The following is a 21762-nucleotide window of genomic DNA, read 5'->3' as shown; positions in this document are numbered from 1 at the left end:
CACAAATTAATGTAGTAAATAGTAAATAGTAAATTATGCAACTATAGGTGGAGATCTCAGTGGAGTGTGTACCGTGTGTGTGTTTACGTGCGCGCGCACCCTTTCCATGCATGTGAGCGCGCGTATACGGGGGTTCTAGGGAAGCTCAATCACTCCCCAACCGAAATTATGCATTATGCTGTCTGTCGCCTTCTGCAAAGTTTGGTGCGCAAGATGGCAAGAGTAGCCTACAGTTCCAAGGAATTTCGGTGACGCGCATGACCACTCCAAATAAGACCTTCGTTCAGTTTGAATAGCGCGGCACAGTGTAATAGACAGTCATTGAGAATAACCTACATCCAATATCCCCTGCAAGCCAGCATACCCCAGACTCTTGCCCGGCTGTAGATCAACGCGATCATGGCTCAAGGTAAGATTTTAATAGCGAGACTATTTATAATGTTATATTGAAAATATTGTATATCTGCGAATCTTCTTCTGTAGTGCTTGCATCATCCAATTTACTGCTTATTTGAACATAACTTTGAACTTGATAGCGACTATGAATTACTTGTTTTTGTTTCATAAACAGTATGCTAAAACAACAAATGCATTTTTTGCAATATCAACAAAAATGTAGACTCTACACAGTGGCAGACTTTGTTTGTTTCAGACTCATTCTCGAGTAACATATCCTACTAAAATAGCGCATGTTATGTTATTGCTTCCAAAAATAAATCACTCCATGCAGGGCTGAGCCATCAACTTGGTACCTAAATATTTGAAGAATTTAGATTATTTCCATATTGCCTTATAAGGCTATTCGAGAATAATTGCTTTGTTTTGAAAAAACGCTAAAAACTGAAGAGGCAAGGTAAACTCTGACCCACCCCACCATAGACGAATTATGACAGCAAATAGCTTTGTTAGTTGTCATTTGATGGCCTAGGATATGCTATAATGGTGTGAAAGTCCAGCAACAAATATTTTCCTATGGCCAATGCTTAAACCATAACTACCAACTTAACATGGTGCATACACAGTAGACATAGCTATGAGAAGATGTTTTGAGTTTGGGGGAGGGGAGAGGGGAGAGGGGGGGGGGGCACATTTTTTCTCTAATAACGCATTCTGTCATGCATTTGCTAGTGGCATACAGGATTTACAAACATGTGGATTTTTTTTAGTAGGGTCCAGAAAAACGTGGCCATTTCATGCAATTCTAAGTCGTTTAGGCTTACATGACAGGAGACGTTCTAATAATATTTTTTTCTACTATCCAAATGACCTAAATGAGTGTCTCTGACACTGTCAAACAGATCAATAAAAACGGCCTTGTCTTGACCTGGCCCAGGGTCAATAAAAGAAGGGAGATACAGATTGTACAATATTAAGAGGACATATATATAGGCTACAGTAGGCTACTAAATCAACTTTTCAGTGACACTGACTTACACAACGATGAAGATAGCATGGATATGCATAGCTTAGGCTTCTCACCATACCGGTGATGGTCTCAAGATAGGCTTGAGCTACTTTGAAAAACAGCCGTGTTCGTCTGAGTTGTTGAGAAAAAAATTCATAAATGTTGCGTCTAGTGTACCGACTGATTAGTCTTCTCTTTTTAGCAGTAGGCGTTTGCTTTCCAAACGTATTGCCCACAATTATATTTTGAAATTGGTGAAAGGCCTATTAGCTATTCACTGACAGTGTGAAGAGAAATAGAATCCATAAAAATGGAATCCAGAGAATGACAGTGCCCATTCAAGTCCGGACTGGCAGCCATTTTGAGCGCACCTATGAGTTTACCAGTCAAATTGCCAGGGTGAGAGGTCACAACAAGCTGTTTGGTGTGTGTGCTGCCCAAATTCAGTCAGTGTTTAGACAGGAGTAATTATATCATTATGACAAAATTATTTCAATTCATCAGGGGATACTGCAGCACCTTCAGCACCCCTACTTCCCGTGGTTATGCATATAGATCATCATTTGATTATAATAAATATAAAACCAACATTTCATTTTTCTGAATGACCATTTCTGATGACACTAATGACGTCTCGCACCTTATCAGTTTTGTTTCGTATAGCAAACATCTGAAGAATGTTCCAACCTTGTGTTTCAGAGGGAGTTAATTGTTGCTAAGGGACATTTGGCCTTTTATTAATAGCAAATGACAGCAGCTGTAAATGCAACCAGTAACTGTCCCACACTACATTTTGTCCTTGGAATGAGTTTGACCCATGCCTAAGCCTAATATATTGACATATACACTGAGTGTACAAAACATTAAGAACACCTGCTCTTTCAATGACTTAGACTGACCAGGTGATTCCAGGTGAAATCTATGATCCCTTATTGATGTCACTTGTTAAAGCCACTTCAATCAGTATAGATGAAGTGGAGGACACGGGTATAAGAAGAATTGTTAAGCCTTGAGAAAATTGAGACATGGATTGTGTATATTATGTGCCATTTGAACAGGGTATGATAATAGGTCCCAGGCCCAAGAATTTTAGTGTGTCAAGAACTGCAACCCAGTGCATTCGGAAAGTTTTCAGACCCCTTGACTTTTCCCACATTTTGTAACGTTACAGCCTCATTCTAAAACGGATTACATTTTTTTCCATCATCAATCTACACACAATACTCCATAATGACAAAGCAAAAACAGTTTTTCAGATAAAAAAAATAAGTAAATATCACATTTACAAAAGTATTCAGATACTTTACTCAGTACTTTGTTGAAGCACCTTTGGCAGTGATTACAGCCTCACATCTTCTTGGCTATGATGCTACAAGCTTGGCACACCTGTATTTGGGGAGTTTCTCCCATTCTTCTCTGTAGATCCTCTTAAGCTCTGTCAGGTTGGATGCGGAGCGTTGCTGCACAGATATTCTCAGGTCTCTCCAGAGATGTTCGATTGGGTTCAAGTCCGGGCTCTGGCTGGGCCAGTCAATGACATTCAGAGACTTGTCCCGAAGCCACTCATGTGTTGTCTTGGCTGTGTGCTTAGGGTCGTTGTCCTGTTGGAAGGTGAATCTTTGCCCCCAGCCTGAGGTTTTCATTATGGATCTCTCTGTACTTTGTTCCATTTATCTTTGCCTCGTTCCTGACTAGTCTCCCAGTCCCTGCCACTGAACAACACCCCCACATCATGATACTTCCTTCACCATGCTTCACCGTAGGGATGGTTCCAGGTTTCCTCCAGACGTGATGCTTGGCATTCAGGCCAAAGAGTTCAATCTTTGTTTCTTTAGACCAGAGAATCTTATTTCTCCCCCGATTGCTTTGTTTGGCAAGGCGGCCAAGAGTTGGTGCTTCCAAACTTCTTCCAGATTGATGGAGTTCACTGTGTTCTTGGGGATCAAGGATGATCAATGGAAACAGGATGCATCTGAGCTCAATTTCGAGTCTCATTGCAAAGGGTTTGAATATTCATGTAAATAAAGTATTTCTGTTTTTATTACAAGGAAACATTGTTAAATGCCTCTAAGCTTAAGCTGCATGCTGCATACCACAGCATTCGCTCATCTTTTGGAGCCATGCAGGGCAGTTTGGTTCAATGTGCTTTAATTAAACAGTTAGGGAATGGGGAATAAGTGTCACCTGTTTACAATGTGTCTCTCTCTACACATGCACAAAGTGCTCGATTATGATGACTCCCAGGAGTGCACAGCGCTGCCGGTATGAGGGGAAAAACTAAATACCACAATTCCAACAGAGAGTGGGCTGGCATTTGTGACACAGTGTTGTGCTTTTACAACTGTCAGAGGATAGAGAGAGACCTGCTTCATTCATGACTAGGCTGGGTAAGTTGCTTGTAATAGCTGAGAGAATGGAATTCATTTTTCCTGGGATTTACTGTACCTGCCTCTGTAAAAATGTTACTGACTAGGATCCTTCATAGCACTGGCCTTATTGGATTTATGCTGGCCCAGTAGTTCTGCTAGGCCTATAGCACGGGCCTTGACGTGGGGGTGGTCATGGTTAGTCGACTGGAAGCAAAACAAGGGAGGGTAAGCCAAGAGTGATGGCATGATGGAGATGGCGACCTCATAGTAGTACTGTTGCTTCACTCAATGGAGTTATGTGACAACCCAAATGGGAAGACACATGCCCTACACACATAGCTTGTACTAATCTTTGTCAATTCATGATTTTAGCAGACTGTAATACAGTGATATCATTGATTTACAATTAAACAGTGGAATAATCCAAAACAACAATAACTACACCCTACCTACAGAAACCCTTTCAATTCAGATGGCACATTATCTTTCATACCACAGTGCTAGAGTGGCTAATAAAAATGTGTTTCATTTGACACCAGTGATGTAATGCGATTATGACACGCAGCAATACACTGCAGTTTACCATTACATTGATTTAGCCTTTGCCTGTGTTGTCAAAAAACAACATTTTGGTTCACCACCTCTCATCTGCTATTAATCTTCGTAATGGTCTCCAGATTATGACATTGATAGATCCATTTAGAGGCCTGTCGCCTCGAGGTGTGCAAAAGCACAAGCTCCGATATACTTTATGGCTGAGTAAAATAGGGTTACTATGAACTACGTTTCCCTTTAGGATGAGCTAACAATGCCCCAGGGTTGGACTGACGACTGGAGTTTGTCTCCTTTAAGTCCCACTTTTCCAAATACGAAAAAGTTTGAAAATGTACGCACTCACTACTGTAAGTCACTCAGGATAAGAGCGACTGCCAAACGACTCAAATGTAAACGTAAACTACAAGGTGTGAAACATGCTGTCGGTAAAATGTAGACGATATGCTATACAGATGGTCCTAAACTCCATACATGTTAGCGCCCTAACATTCTTCAAGAAGTAGCATCCTGGCAAGCAATCGTAAAAAGTGTGAAGAAGACATCTCTGATTGTGTAACATGGTTAATGTAACTTAATCTTCTTAGCTGTTTCTGTGAAAAAGAGATGTTATGTTGTCCTATAGGCAATTAGGATGCGACCCAATATAGTGTGTTTAGCTTAACACTTGAAGTGTTAAACAGGGGTCAGTGTTAAAACACCAAGCTGTAATGCACCATGTAAATAAAAACACACATACAAAAACACTTGTCAGTCAGTGTTTAAACGGGCATAACCTTTGGCACCACACGTTCACTTTCCATCAAGTTTTTTCAATGCCCAAGATTGTTTAACAACACCCTGTCTTGTCTTTAGGAAGCAGGGGGACTGTAGTTCTTCCTACTGTATAAACAGGAAATCAAAATGTGGGACTTTAGTCACACTGAGGCCGGGGGATAAGGAGGAGTACAATAGTTGCTTGCGCACTTCGCCTAGCAGGCAGTGACAGAAAATGTACGTTGTCTCATTTTCTCTCTTGTGAAAAACTTCCCTTTTTTTAATGAATCAATAAAAGTGTTGAGATGGGGGAGCCAGGAGCAATTGGAAGAGCCACGTTCTCAGCCTATGGCTGAAGACATAGAAAGCCTATATAGACCCTACTGTCCTAAAAGCAAGGGGAGGGTTGGTCCACAACTGAGGCGCCAAGATAGTTATTCAATAAAATGTTATTTGTATAGCGCTTTTTACAAACACATTTGTCAGAAAGTGTTAAACCGTGCTATAATGAAGGTGGGCCTACAGTACACCCTCAAAGAACAAACAGAGGAACTTTCAAGCAGAATTCTGTTCCCTCGTAACTGGCTGGGTAGTTGTTAAGAGGTCAACCCTGAGGTCATTCCACTCACTATGTCCTCTCTCTCTCTCATCCATCTCCCAGCATTGGAAATTGCCAGATGGGACCTGGAGTGTGAGTTCAACAACACAGACCACCGTACGGAGCTCAACGGGGTGGAGCAGCTGATCGTTAGAAGGGGCCAGCCGTTCACCATCAACCTGCACCTCCGCTCGGGGGAATACCAGCCTGGCGGCAGTGCACTCGACCTCACCGTGGAGACAGGTAACTGTGTTTTCAGTGGATTGTTAGCTAACATCAATTAAGTGTGAAAGGCACTAGCTCAATGTTGTTTAATTTGGATTAAAGATCATAGTTTAAAACAATACAAAAATAGATCATAGTCTGTTGTTATGATGCTACACACTAAGGAGCAGCTTGATCCCCACTCAACTTTGTTTCCATGTCATATACAAAATATTGAATCAACACAGAAAAACAACTTTTAACCTAAATCCAATGTCATGGTGACAGGTTTTGTTGATTTTATGTTGAATTCACATTAGTTGACAACTCAACCAAATGTAAATAAAAAATGTATGTTGAACTGACGTCTGTGCCCAGTGGGGAGACGTTGCTGCCATGCCCAATAGACTGTTTTAATTTAATCAAATAACATTTTAAGCAGGTATTCACTGTGGCTATTTAAAAGTCCTTACATATTTTGGAACTAAGTTTCTGTTTAGATTTTGAACAGGGAATTGAGAACATTTTTTAACTGGGTCTTGTCTGTCAGGAAATGTCAAATGTACGATGGAAATGCATAATTGTGTGTTTCTATTGGCACTGGGACCTTGTTTATTTTCTCCAATGGCAATTGTGATCTAGAAGACGATAGGGAGGAAGAAAATATGATGGTGAAGTCTAATGTTGTTTCAAGGAAAGGGAAACTGTTTTAGCCTGGTCCAATTGTCAGTGATACCAGTATTGAGCAGAATAGTTAGTTGCCTCCTCAGGGTTGGGTATGTTACTTTCGAAATATAATCTGTTACAATTGCTAGTTAATTGTCCCAACTTTTTATCAGTAACGTAACTTTGGATTACCCAAACTCAGTAATGTAATCTGATTAGTTTTCATTACTTTTGGATTACTTTCCCCTTTAGAGGTATTAGAAGACAAAAAGGATCCATAAAACTAATTTGGTGTGTGATCATAGTGGTCTCTGACTTGTGGTCAGACTCGCTCAGATGGAACAAACTTAAACTTGCACCTATTTTCAATGCTGAATTGAATGTCATTGAGAAAACAGAAAGGTGTTAATGTATTATTTTTCACAAACATCAGTTCTGTGTTTCAACGGTTCCTATTCCATCCCTATCCCTTTCTCTCCTCCATGTCCTCTCCCAGGTCCCCAGCCCAGTGATCAGTATGGCACACGGGCCTCCTTTGGTCTGATTGACCAAATCGACACCTCCTGCTGGAGTGCCGCAGTCACCAGTCCCCCCGGGTACATGGTGTCCCTGTCCATTTGTTCCCCCCCGGACGCGCCTATCGGACGCTGGCGCTTGACCCTGGGTCAGGGGGGCTTGGTGGAGTTTGTGCTGCTATATAACCCTTGGTGCACAGGTGGGTAAACATTCCTTGAGTCATGCTGTCTGCGAGTGTATCCATTCAGTGTAGTGGGGCCTATGTACATTACAGCGAGGAAATGCCTTAGATGTCTCTATTACATAGACAGAGAACATGATCAATGAAGAGATTCGGGCTTCTAGCAGTGGAAGGACCACAAAGTGTGGAGAACAGGATGGATGGATGGTAGTTAGGGAGAGGATATGATGATCATGAATGGGATGAATGGGGATGGATTTTTTGCCCTACTATGTGCTGTATCTACAATACATGTTTCACTTAGAAATTGTATCCCCATAGGCAACAAAGTAAATAAACAGCAGGTAGTCTCATTAGAGACAATTCTACCATGCATGTTTTAGCCAGCAGCATACCATTCTGCATCCCACTGCCGGCTTGCCTCTGAAGATAAGCTGTTTGGTTCCTGGATGGGAGACCAGAGACTGCTGAAAGTGGTGTTGGAAGGCCAGTAGGAGGCATTCTCTCCTCTGGTCTAAAAAATATCCCAATGCCCCAGGGCAGTGATTGGGGACATCGCCCTGTGTAGGGTGCCGTCTTTCGTTGGGATGTTAAAAGGGAAGGGTGTCCTGAATCTTTGTGGTCACTAAAGATCCCATGACACTTATCGTAAGAGTAGGAGCGTTAACCCCGGTGTTCTAAATTCTCAATCTGGCCCTCATTCCATCATGGCCACCTAATCATCCCCAGCTTCCAATTGGTTCATACTTTCTTCCCTTTAACTATTTCCCAGGTCATTGCTGTAAATGAAAATGTGTTCTCAGTCAAGTTACCTGGTTAAATAAATATTGCCAAAAAGGTTCATTTTAAAGGTACACTCAGCAAATGGCATTGCCACGAGCAGCACCGCAGATATCGAGATGAGCGAGAATCAAGACTTCGCTCTGACACAGTATCTGCACATGTGCATGGTTAGTTTTATGCAGTTCACAGCCTGGTAGCCAGGGCACCAAAACAGAGGAGAAGTTGAGCGTCGCACTTTAACGCTCTTAGTTGTTGCGGAAATTGACCCACTATTCTGTTTATTTCTTCATCTCCGTTATATCACTGAGTCTACCTTCAATAAACCCTGTGCATGTTGATATACTGTTTTCTCACTGCAAGCACATAATGAGGCATCCTTCATTCCATTTACTATTTTGGGAGCTTGTCTTTTTCTATGGAGGACGATACCTTATTACTGTATTATTTGTATGTCTCTTGGCAACAGGCGATGTGGTGTACATGGACAGTGAGGAGAAACTGACGGAGTACGTCTTGGCTCAAGATGGTATCATTTTCCGAGGCAGCTGGAAATACCTCATCCCTACACCTTGGAACTTTGGCCAGGTACCAACACCAACACCTCGTGCTATCAGCTTCACTTTGGCCCAAGCTTACCCCAATAAGGAAAAATTGTCCGTTATCAAAATATGTGCTCTTAACATTCAAAATAGAGATAGTGTTGCCTATATACTTATCAGTGGCCTGATAAGTTTGATAAAGTAAAAAAGGTAAAATAGGGTTCAGAGGAACTTGTGATGGGTGGGACATCCTGTCAACTGCTGACTGGAAAAATCAATTTCAGGCTGATCGATTTCCAAGTTTAGACACTTCCATTGGTTCAATCAGTGTATGATTGACAGATCATGATAATCCCACTGTGAGATTTTGAGACCTAGATTCCATTGTTGATACAGCTCTGTATTTAATGGGTGTGTGTCATAGTTGCATACCTCTTTTGCATGTAACTGGTATCCAGCTTTACTAAGCATTTGTGCCTGTTATTTTCAGGAGGGAATCAAAGTCAAGAAGCAAACTTCTAATCCTTTGATCATTATTTTACCTTTTGCTCACTCGTGCATGTTTACTTCCATTTAGAAAATATATACAGTACCAGTCGAAAGTTTGGACACGCCTACTCATTCAAGGGTTTTTCTTTATTTTTTACTATTTTCTACATTGTAGAATAATAGGGATGACATCAAAACGATGAAATAACACATATGGAATCATGTAGTAACCAAAAAAGTGTTAAACACAGTAGCCACCCTTTGCCTAGATGACACCTTTGCACACTCTTGTTATGCTCTCAAACAGCTTCATGAGGTAGTCACCTGGAATGGATTTCCTGTACTCTGTTGTATCGGTTTGCATGTTACCGTGTTAGTGTGCACTTGTTTTTACGGGTCTCGTACATTGTATTTATTAGAGGTTTACACCTCGCTTTTTGTTTGGGTTACAGCCCTATATTATATTTATACAGTTGAAGTCGGAAGTTTACATACACCTTAGCCAAATACATTTAAACTCAGTTTTTCATCATTCCTGACATTTAATCCTAGTAAAAATTCCCTGTCTTAGGTCAGTTAGGCTCACCACTTTATTTTAAGAATGTGAAATGTCAGATTAATAGTAGAGAGAATGATTTATTTCAGCTTTTATTTATTTCATCACATTCCCAGTGGGTCAGAAGTTTACATACACTCCATTAGTATTTGGTGGTATTGCCTTTAAATTGTTTAACTTGGGTCAAACGTTTCYGGTAGCCTTCCACAAGCTTCCCACGAAAAGTTGGGTGAATTTGGCCCATTCCTCCTGACAGAGCTGGTGCAACTGAATTAGGTTTATAGGCCTCCTTGCTCGCACACGCTTTTTCAGTTCTGCCCACACATTTTCTTTGGGATTGAGATCAGGGCTTTGTGATAACCACATACCTTGACTTTGTTGTCCTTAAGCCATTTTGCCACAACTTTGGAAGTATGCTTGGGGTCATTGTCCATTTGGAAGACCCATTTGCGACCAAGCTTTAACTTCCTGATTGATGTCTTGAGATGTTGCTTCAATATATCCGCATGTACAGATATAGGACCTTAAATTGGACCTACAGTACAGGTATATTGTCATGGCAAAATAATCCTGCAGCAACATAATTTGATCATTTAGTTCATAAAGTTGTTTGATTGGTAGTTAGGATATTAGCTGACCAAAAGTAGGCTACATGAAAAGTGTAATACTGTTAATATAACAAACTGCATGTTAGTGTGAATTTTCAGTCATTTTTTGTAAATCACAAAAATAATCTGCATTTCCTGTGGTGTAGGAAAATTTGAGCAACAAAAGTGTGATCAAATTAAGATGCAACATCTGTAGTCAATCTTTCCTTGTTTGTTTTGTCTGTGTTGTGTAGTTTGAGGATGGGATCCTGGAAGCTTGTCTGAGAATCCTGGAAATGAACCCCAAATGCCTGCGTAACCCTGGGAAAGACGCTTCAGGGAGGAAGAACCCAATCTATGTGTCCAGAGTTCTCAGTGCCATGGTGAGATCACATCAAATGGGTTTCCCATCCTGTCATGCACTACATTACACACTACAGTGCGTACAGCAGAATAGTTCAACATAGATGGCAAATGGCACCGCTCAAAATAACTTAGCAAATTTAATGTGAAATGAAGAGCCTGACCATTGTTGTCCATGTCCCTCAGGTGAATTGTAATGACGACAAAGGGGTCTTGCTGGGCAGGTGGACTGACAACTATGACGGTGGGGTGAGCCCCCTGTCATGGAAGGGCAGTGTGGAGATCCTGCGGAACTGGGACACAAATGCCTGTCAACCTGTGCGCTTTGGCCAATGCTGGGTGTTTGCAGCAGTGGCCTGCTCAGGTTAGACATGAACGCATAGAAACGCTAACAGCATGTTTACATACTGTATCGTGATGTAGGATTAAAACGTTTTGTTTTGCACAAGACACGTTAAGTTGCACATTCTATGAACTACTTGTGTACAATGTATTTATAATGCCATATGTTAAACCTGTAGTAGTATAGTTCATGAGTAGTACTGGCTAACTGTACATTATTTCTCTGCCCTATCAGTTTCACGAGCCCTGGGCATCCCTTGTCGAGTGGTCACCAACTACAATTCAGCCCACGACACCAACAGTAACCTGGTGATAGAGCGGTTTGTGGATGAGAACGGACAACTTGTTCAGAAGTCGAGTGACATGATATGGTGAGAACTCAGGGCTATCAAATTGATGAGTGACTGAATTTCCACTCAAACAAATTCAACACAAAGCTAGAGGATGTTGTACTGTACATAGTCGGAAAATACTGTTTTTCACTGTAAAAGAAATTATAAATAAAAAAACGGTCAAAAGTATGGCAGCACAGGGTGCCAAACATTAACCGAAAAAAGACATCAAAGGTCGTCAAAATCTTAAAATTACAGACATTTACATTAAGAGTCAGAGTGACAAAAACGGTAACAGATATTAACTGCTTTGGCAGGCTAAAATGACAGAAAACCCCCCAGTAATTTCTGATCAAGGTATATGTTTTAAGATGTAAATTAACTGAAACGTATTGTAGAAATACATTCTAAATAGTATATTTTTTGGGTAAATCATTGTATATTTACAGTTTTCAACGGGTATGCTATAGAAAGACAAAATCAAAATACAGTAATTTCTGATTTTAAGATGAAAATCATCTTGCCGATTATGTAGAATAGATTAAATTTACTCATGCCTTTTAGCCAACAATCTGGAAATAGTCAAAGCATTCCGGAGGATACATGAGCAAATGTCCTGATCTTTTGCCAGACTGCAATCTGGAAAGGTCTATTATCCTACCAACGGAACATTAAAACTTCTTATGGCTGCAATCCCGTTAACGGGATGATATGACAACAGCCGGGCGCCAAATTCAAACAACAGAAATCTCATAATTAAAATTCCTCAAACATACATGTATCTCATACCATTTTAAAGGTAATCTTGTTGTTAATCCCACCAAAGTGTGCGATTTCAAATAGGCTTTACAGCGAAAGCACCACAAACGATTATGTTAGGTCACCGCAAAATCACAGAAAAACACAGTCATTTTTCCAGCCAAAGACAGGAGTCACAAAAAGCAGAAATAGAGATAAAATTAATCACTAACCTTTGATGATCTTCATCAGATGACACTCATAGGACTTCATGTTACACAATACATATATGTTTTGTTCGATAAAGCTCATATTTATATCCAAAAACCTCAGTTTACATTGGCGCCATGTTCAGAAATGCCTCCAAAATATCTGGAGAAATTGCAGAGAGCCACGTCAAATAACATAAATACTCATCATAAGCTTTGATGAAAGATACATGTTTTACATAGAATTAAAGATACACTTGTTCTTAGTGCAACCGCTGTGTCAGATTTCAAAAAGCTTTACGGGAAAAGCACAATATTCAATAATCTGAGAACAGTGTTCAGCCACAAAAGGAAGCCATACAGTTACCCGCCAAATTGTGCAGTCAACAAAAGTCATAAAAAGCATTATAAATCTTTACTTACCTTTGCTGATCTTCGTCGGAATGCACTCCCAGGACTCCCACAAGAAATGTTTGTTTTGTTCGGTAATGTCCATAATTTATGTCCAAATAGCTATTTGTGTTTGGTAAACAAATCCAAAGTCAGGAAGCGCGTTCACTAAAAGCTGACGAAATCTCAAAAAGTTCCGTAACAGTCAGTAGAAACATGTCAAACGATGTATTGAATCAATCTTTAGAATGTTTTTAACATAAATCTTCAGTAACGTTCCAACCGGAGAATTACATTGACTTCAGATGTGCGATGGAACAGAGCTCCCTCTCATGTGAACGCGCATGGTCAGAGCATSGTCAGGTCATGYRAGACCTGACTAATTCCTGTCTCCTTCGGCCCCACTTCACAGTAGAGGCATCAGACAAGGTTCTACAGACTGTTGACATCTAGTGGAAGCCGTAGGAAGTGCAAACTCATCCATATCCCACTGTGTATTCAATAGGGTCTTGGTTAAAAATCGACTAACCTCAGAATTCCCACTTCCTGTTTGGATTTTTTCTCAGGTTTTTGCCTGCCATATGAGTTCTGTTATACTCACAGACATCATTCAAACAGTTTTAGAAACGTCAGAGTGTTTTCTATCCAATACGAATACTATTTTGCATATATTAGCAACTGGGACTGAGGAGCAGGCAGTTTACTATGGGCACCTCTGGGCACCTTTCATCCAAGCTACCCAATACTGCCCCTGCAGCCATAAGAAGTTAAAACTAATATCTTATGTTTCACTGAGTCGTGGCTGAACGAAGACACAGATAATATAGAGCTGGCTGGGTTTTTTGTCCATTGGCAGGACAGAACAGCTATGTCTGGTAAGAAGTGGGGTGGGGGTGTGTTTCTATTTGTCAATAACAGCTGGTGCGCGATGTCAACACCATAGTGCCCACTAAGCTAAGGACCCTGGGACTAAACACCTCCCTCTGCAACTGGATCCTGGACTTTCTGACGTGCCGCCCCCAGGTGGTACGGGTAGGAAACAACACATCTGATCCTCAACACTGGGGCCCCTTAAGGGTGTGTGCTTAGTCTCCTCCTGTACTGCCTGTTCACTCACGACTGCGTGGCCAAGCACGACTCCAACACCATCATTAAGTTTGCTGACAACACAAGAGCGGTAGGCCTGATCACCGACAACGTTGAGACAGCCTATAGGTAGGAGGTCAGAGACAACAACCTCTCCCTCAATGTGAGCATGACAAAGGAGCTGATCGTGGACTACAGGAAAAGGAGGGCCAAACATGGCAAGCGGTACCGGAGAGCCAAGTCTAGGTCCAAAAGGCTCCATAACAGCTTCTACCCCTAAGCCATAAGACTGCTGAACAATTAATCAAATGGCCACCCGGACTATTTACATTGACACCCCCCAACCCTTTGTTTTCACACTGCTGCTACTCGCTGTTTATTATCTATGCATAGTCACTTTACCTAGTCACTTTACCCCTACCTAAATGTACAAATTACCTCAACTAACCTGTACCCCTGCACATATAGCCTCATTATTGTTATTTTATTATGTTACTTTTTATTAAAAAATGTACTCTAGTTTATTTAGTAAATATTTTCTTAACTCTATTTCTTGAACTGCACTGTTGGTTTGTAAGTAAGCGTTTCACGATATTCGGCGCATGTGACAAATACAATTTGATTTGATTTGGCTGTTGTGTCCTTGTACGACCTATAGAAAAAGATACACATCCAACTTATCAGTTGCAGGACAGAAGCAAAAAGGAACATATCAAAATAGAAAGGAATGTCCGCAACTCTGGTGTGCTCCAACTCGGATCGAAAAGTCGTCTTTTTTTTGTCCATCTGATTAATTCACCAGGGGAACATGCCAGAGTTGGTCTTTTTTCTTTGTAGGAACTACCACTGCTGGGTCGAGAACTGGATGACCAGACCTGACCTTAAACCAGGTTTTGATGGCTGGCAGGCCATGGACCCCACACCACAGGAGAAGAGTGAAGGTAAGGCATTGAGAATAACACCAACTATAATAACCCCAACAAATACAGAATAGCCCATAAAAGGGCCTGACCCCAATTCAAATGTGTATTGATTCCCCTCATACCATTAAAGTTACACTGCTAAATCGCTAATCGTCATATTTTACTAGTAGAGATAACGATATGCCTTAAAGATAAGTCTTAAAAACATGTCATTTTCAGTTCTCTCACAGATTCTCCGACTTTTTCACTCACTCACTATCCCGTTCTTTCAGGAGTTTACTGCTGTGGGCCTATCCCACTGAAAGCCATCAAGGAGGGCGAGCTCACCTATAAATATGATGCCCCATTTGTGTTTGCGGAGGTCAACGCTGACGTGCACACCTTTATGAAGCGCAAAGATGGCAGCACAGAGAAGATCATTAGCTCCGTCCAAGTTGGCCTGAAGATCAGCACTAAGAGTGTGGGCAGTGATAGGAGAGAGGACATCACACACCTGTACAAGTGCCCTGAGGGTAGGGAGCTTCGCTACAACAAACAATAAGGACCCCCAATACGTGATAAGCATTTGCAGCGTGGCAATAGGGCCAGGCATGGCTAGCATCCTATTATGTAGGGTGACCAACAGTCAGACAAGTGCTGACCTGAGGTGCATTCAACAAGGGAAATTGTTTGCGAACGTTCGCTAACGTTAGCTCACATATTCCATTTGTCTTGTGTTAGCCGTGACCGTTCGATAACATTAGTGAACCGTCTGAGAAGGTAGTGTGCGGCAAACATAAGTGTCTGTTTCGGTCTAAACTGCTACTACAAATAATCAAGTGAACATGCAGGCTTTCTATTACATGTAGTAGAGATAGCGAAGCCATTTACTGTTTGAATATTGTCGCTAAAAAGCCACAGTAGTCGTTACAAAAAGTAGCTGTTTGATGTTTCACCATAACATTTTAGAATGTTAATTCAAATCGTTCAACTGAAATTGTTACTCTGGCAACATTTTCGCCGCAACAGAAGCCTTGTTGAATTCGCCTCAGGTTGTGAGTGAAAAGGCGGGGATATAATAAGGGGAAGGAGAGGTAGGAAACGGGAAGCTTGGGGGTCGATGATATATACACACCACTGCACCACACTGACTGAAAATGGACAAACTAACAAACACACAACTGTAACATGGCATCAGGACACACTGTCACATTACACCACGATATGCCACCAAGACAGTAGATAGGAAAATCACATATTATGTATCAATATTTGTAAAATTCTGTTCACTATATGTACAATCTAAGAGCGTATGGAGAAATCTGTGGTGAAGGACAATAAGGACTACTCCGGTTTGGAAACAAGTTCTTATACTTCCCTGAATGTGTCAGGGTTGATCAGAGGTTATACACAGTATGAAAGCATGTATAACTTTTCGTTTTTTTTGTGCCCCCAGGTTCTGACGAGGAAAGGGAGGCCTTTACAAAGGCCAACCACCAGAACAAACTTCTGCAGCAGCAAGAAAATGCTGGTCTGCTTATCGCTATCAAGGTTTCTGCGGAGATGAGGAAGGGCTGCGACTTTGACGTGTTCGCCGTGGTTACGAATAACACACCGAATGGGAAAAAGTGCCGTCTGGTGTTCGGCTCCAGAGCTGTGTCCTACAACGGCATTCTGGGAGAGAACTGTGGGTTCAAAGACCTGCTCAACGTAGAGTTGGCACCTGGAGAAGGTCAGTTGGCTTTGTAGAATGGAGTGTTCGGTGTATAAATGTATGAGTGTGATATACTGTATCTATTTCTGGATTTGATTATCATTCACACCTAGCTCATTTAGGGTATAAGCCTGTGTACAGATTTATCTTTTCATGTGCTTACATTGTCTAATGCTAATTGTGTATCTATGTCAATGAATGCAAACTGTACAGTGCTTTGTGTCTCTGCTTATGTCAACGTGTCAACATGTGAGAAGTTGTGATATTGTGAGTGTGTCACTTTCTAAGCTTTATGTCTCTCTCCAGAGAAGCGAGTTCCTCTGAGAATGAACTATTCCAAGTATGCCGAGAAGCTCACTGAGGACAATTTGATCCGGCTGGTGGCTCTGCTCCTAGACTACGGCACCCGAGAGGCCTACCTCGCTGTGAGGAACGTTGTACTGGAAAATCCTGAGATCAAAGTCAGGGTACGGTCACTACTGTAACACTAAAGCATACAATAAAAATGTGTAAATGCAATCACAATAAGAAGTCACAATATTCACGTGAAAAAAATGGTTCTAGCTGGCATTGCAAGCTTGAGTCAGATTTGTATCGATGGAACATTTCTCTAGCTGATGAAATGCAACGTCTCAGAGCATTAAGTGATGTCCCTTACGTTGTAGATTCTTGGGGAACCCAAAGAGAACCGTAAGCTGGTGGCTGAGATAACTCTACGGAACCCTCTGCCAGTACCACTGCAGAACTGCTGTTTCACCGTGGAGGGTTCCAACCTCACTGGAGGACAGATCATCACTGAGAAGTAGGACAACCATGGCAGTGTGACATCTACGTTATGTCCAATAAGGACTGATAACAGATCAAGTCCATGTATATCAAACACTAACAACAGGACATGTGCTTTTGTGTAGGACATGTTAGTAAAGGTCAAAGCGTATAGCCATTTAGTGTAGTTTGTCAGGTATGTCCATAACCATATGTAATTCATACACATATAATCATCTGGTCACCGAGTGGTGTATGTCCATGCTTTGGTAGTTGGAGTCAATGATAAGAGAAATGTCTGTAGCAGACAATAACGCTTACATGTCAAAAGCAGAGTAACAGCCTTATTAGGGCTAAGATGGATACTGAATTCCCGGCCATCTTCAAATCAAGCAGACTAAAACTACCCAAGTGTCTTGCCAAGGTCACAACTCATGAAGCTTCTCAAAAAAAGTATTTTGATTTGAACAGTAACACTTTCACATCAAACACTAGGGAGTTGGCTCGACAAAAGCAAGCTGTATCACCAGTTAATTAATGTTTGTCTGGATTTATTCACTATATATAAAATAATTCGATTCTGAGAGCATCGCTTTGTCAGAGTTGGATCTCCAAGCATTCAGATGGTGGTGATGATAGGGTTTGGTTGACTTGCGATTCCCAGATGTTTGGCTCAATGTGGTGTTTCGCAACTGAGGCAACTGCCTAGAGGCAGAGAATATGAATGGGATTTGATCATAAAGAAAGTTTTGAATGAGTTTGAGAAGCTCCTATGACAGATGTACATATCCTATACGGATATATGAATATGGTTATTTAGCAGATATTTTAATCCAAAGTAACTTCTAGTTCACACACATGTATATGGCTGGTGGTGTAGGATGAGAGCCTACTGTAGACAGTGAAGCAATACATACACAGTCCTGGCTGGTCAACTCAGCAAAAGTATTACAATCACACTAGCTAAAGACATCCATTGATAGCCAATGTATTCATTAAAAAAAAGATCAACTCTCTAAGCAGTTATGCTGAGAATATAGCATGATAGAGTGTTACAGAGTATGTCGATAGAGTAACTTCTAAATATGTACCTTCCTTAGACTTAACTCCACGGTGGAACCCGGGCAAGATGCCAAGGTCAAAATCTACTTCACGCCCACCCACTCAGGCCAACGGAAACTGGTGGTCGACTTTGACAGCAATGAGCTGTGTCACGTCAAGGGCTACAGGAATGTCATCATCGGCAAATAGAGGACCCACCCTGAGCCTGCACTCCATAAAACCCAGTGAAGACAAAGACATACAGTTGTTTCACAATCTATGCATATTTCTATACTCGAAGATCTCTTTTATCACCTATAGATAAACAAATTCTCTGTTTGTTAGGATTATACAGTGCCTTCGGAAAGTACTCAGACCCCTTGACGTTTTCCAAATTGTTGCGTTACAGCCTTTTCCTCATCAATCTACACACAATACCCCATAAGAACAAAGCGAAAACATGTTTTTAGATATTTTTGTAAATGTATAAAAAAAATATATAGAAATATCTTATTTTCATAAGTATTCAGACCCTTTGTTATGAGACTCGAAATTGAGCTCAGGTGCATCCGGTTTCCATTGATCATCCTTGAGATGTTTCTACACCTTGATTGAAGACCACCTGTGGTAAATTCAATTGATTGGAGATGATTTGGAAGGCCCACACCTGTCTATATAACAGTGCATATACGACAGTGCATGTCAGAGCAAAAACCAAGCCATGAGGTCGAAGGAATTGTCCGTAGAGCTCCGAAGCAAGATTGTGTCAAGGCACAGATCTGGGGAAGGGTACCAAAACTTTCTGTAGTATTGAACGTACCCAAGAACACAGTGGCCTCCATCATTCTTAAATGGAAGAAGTTTGGAACCACCAATACTTTCTAGAGCTGGCCGACCGGCCAAACTGCGCAATCAGTGAAGAAGGGCCTTGGTCAGGGAGGTGACCAAGAACCCGATGGTATCTCTGACAGAGCTCTAGAGTTCCTCTGTAGAGATGAGAGAACTTTCCAGAAGGACAAAAATCTCTGCAGCACTCAACCAATCAGGCCTTTATGGTAGAGTGGCCAGAAAGAAGCAACTGCTCAGTAAAAGGCACCCAAAGTTTGCCAAATGGCACCTATAGACTATGAGAAACAAGATTTCTGGTCGATGAAACCATTGAATTCAATGGTGGAAAAAGTACCAATTGTCATACCTGAGTAAAAGTAAACATACCTTAATTGAAAATTACTCAAGTAAAAGTGACAGTCACCCAGAAAAATACTACTTGAGTAAAAGTCAAAGTATTTGTTTTGAAATATACTTAATTATCAAAAGTAAATGCAATTACTAAATATACTTAATTATCAAAAGTAAAAGTAAAAGTACAAATCATTTCAAATTCCTTATATTAAGCAAACCAGGTTGCACCATTTTCTTGTTTTTATACTACACGGAAAGCTCAGCCATAATTTGCAATAATCAAAGCATTTGTGTTTAGTGAGCTGCCAGATTAGAGGCAGTAGGGATGACAAGGACTTTCTCTCTTGATAATTGTGTGAATTCGAACTCTTTGGCCTGAATGCCAAGCGTCACGTCTGGAGTAAACCTGGCACAATCCCTACAGTGAAGCATGGTGGTGGCAGCATCATGCTGTGGGGATGTTTTTCAGCGGCAGGGACTGGGACACTAGTCAGGATCGAGGCAAAGGTATGGGGCAAAGTACAGAGAGATCCTTGATTAAAAACCTGCTCCAGAGTGCTAAGGACCTCAGACTAGGGTGAGGAATGGAAGAAACTCCCCAAATACAGGTGTGCCAAGCTTGTAGCATCATACCCAAGAAGACTCGATGCTGTAATCACTGCCAAAGGTGCATCAACAAAGTACTGAGTAAAGGGTCTGAATACTTATGTAAATGTTATATTAATTTTGTATTTTTATAAATTAGCAAAAGTTCTAACAACCTGTTTTTGCTTTTTCATTATGGGATATTGTGTGTAGATTGATGAGGGGAAAAAACGATTTCATACATTTTAGAATTAGGCTGTAATGTAACAAAATGTGGAAAAAGTCAAGGGGTCTGAATACTTTCAAGTAAAATTCTGAGTATGTGTAAATATACTTGGCAAATAAAGGAGTTTCTGATTATACATTTTTGCCTGCAAAGCTTTGAAATGTAGGACTTTTATATTTTTGCATATAAACCTTTCATCAGTGATTGTACAATGAGAAGAGCAACATTACCAAATGTGGCCTTTATGGTAGAGTGGCCAGAAAGAAGCAACTGCTCAGTAAAAGGCACCCAAAGTTTGCCAAATGGCACCTATAGACTATGAGAAACAAGATTTTCTGGTCTGATGAACAATTGAATTCAATGGTGGAAAAAGTACCAATTGTCATACCTGAGTAAAAGTAAACATACCTTAATTGAAAATTACTCAAGTAAAAGTGACAGTCACCCAGAAAAATACTACTTGAGTAAAAGTCAAAGTATTTGTTTTGAAATATACTTAATTATCAAAAGTAAATGCAATTACTAAATATACTTAATTATCAAAAGTAAAAGTAAAAGTACAAATCATTTCAAATTCCTTATATTAAGCAAACCAGGTTGCACCATTTTCTTGTTTTTATCTACTTACGGAAAGCTCAGACATAATTTGCAATAATCAAAGCATTTGTGTTTAGTGAGCTGCCAGATTAGAGGCAGTAGGGATGACAAGGGACTTTCTCTCTTGATAATTGTGTGAATTCGAACTCTTTGGCCTGAATGCCAAGCGTCACGTCTGGAGTAAACCTGGCACAATCCCTACGTGAAGCATGGTGGTGGCAGCATCATGCTGTGGGGATGTTTTTCAGCGGCAGGGACTGGGACACTAGTCAGGATCGAGGCAAAGGTAATGGGGCAAATGACAGAGAGATCCTTGATTAAAAACCTGCTCCAGAGTGCTAAGGACCTCAGACTAGGGTGAGGAATGGAAGAAACTCCCCAAATACAGGTGTGCCAAGCTTGTAGCATCATACCCAAGAAGACTCGATGCTGTAATCACTGCCAAAGGTGACATCAAAGTACTGAGTAAAGGGTCTGAATACTTATGTAAATGTTATATTTCAATTTTGTATTTTTTATAAATTAGCAAAAGTTCTAACAACCTGTTTTTGCTTTTTCATTATGGGATATTGTGTGTAGATTGATGAGGGGAAAAAACGATTTCAATACATTTTAGAATTAGGCTGTAATGTAACAAAATGTGGAAAAGTCAAGGGGTCTGAATACTTTCAAGTAAAATTCTGAGTATGTGTAAATATACTTGGCAAATAAAGGAGTTTCTGATTATACATTTTTGCCTGCAAAGCTTTGAAATGTAGGACTTTTATATTTTTGCATATAAACCTTTCATCAGTGATTTGTACAATGAGAAGAGCAACATTACCAAATGTGGCTTGCTATCAGTAATCCTTTGGCAAATACTGAGCATTTTGTTAGGGAGGACAAAAGGTTCACTTCCATCTTCTTGACAAAAATGAAATAGTAAGACATTGGCAGAACCTAGAGATTATTGGAAGAAGCTAGAGATACAAATCATTCCACAAGACTGATTCAAGACATGAGAACGCACATTGGCTCCATGTAAAAACTCCCTGTACCTGGAAACTGGTCCAGTCCATCATGAACAGACAAAGCCCTGTGGTAGAATGA

At 40.8% G+C, this 21762-nt stretch overlaps 1 protein-coding gene across 1 annotated transcript; it reads left to right on the top strand.

The window, feature by feature from the left end:
- Window positions 1-187: 187 nt before the first annotated feature.
- LOC111962293 (protein-glutamine gamma-glutamyltransferase 2) lies at window positions 188-20212 on the top strand. Its single transcript, XM_023985275.2, has 13 exons — window positions 188-409; window positions 5744-5923; window positions 7047-7265; window positions 8497-8615; window positions 10456-10584; window positions 10751-10928; window positions 11142-11277; window positions 14499-14602; window positions 14857-15096; window positions 16020-16295; window positions 16584-16744; window positions 16943-17079; window positions 18143-20212. Exons 1-13 carry the CDS (start codon window positions 400-402, stop codon window positions 18291-18293), a joined length of 2040 nt encoding a protein of 679 aa, XP_023841043.1. The 5' UTR covers window positions 188-399; the 3' UTR covers window positions 18294-20212.
- The last annotated feature ends 1550 nt before the right edge of the window (window positions 20213-21762 follow it).

This window comes from Salvelinus sp. IW2-2015, linkage group LG1 (assembly GCF_002910315.2).
Source record: "Salvelinus sp. IW2-2015 linkage group LG1, ASM291031v2, whole genome shotgun sequence".
NCBI lineage: Eukaryota > Metazoa > Chordata > Actinopteri > Salmoniformes > Salmonidae > Salvelinus > Salvelinus sp. IW2-2015.
The sequence above is the reverse complement of the archived record's forward strand: the minus strand, read 5'-3'. Positions and strand labels throughout refer to the sequence as shown.

Excerpts from the sequence above, each read along its gene's own strand:
- LOC111962293 (XM_023985275.2), top strand. Across the intron at positions 8,616-10,455 it reads CACCTTGGAACTTTGGCCAG|TTTGAGGATGGGATCCTGGA; the intron begins GTACCAACACCA and ends TGTGTTGTGTAG. Across the intron at positions 14,603-14,856 it reads ACCACAGGAGAAGAGTGAAG|GAGTTTACTGCTGTGGGCCT; the intron begins GTAAGGCATTGA and ends CCGTTCTTTCAG.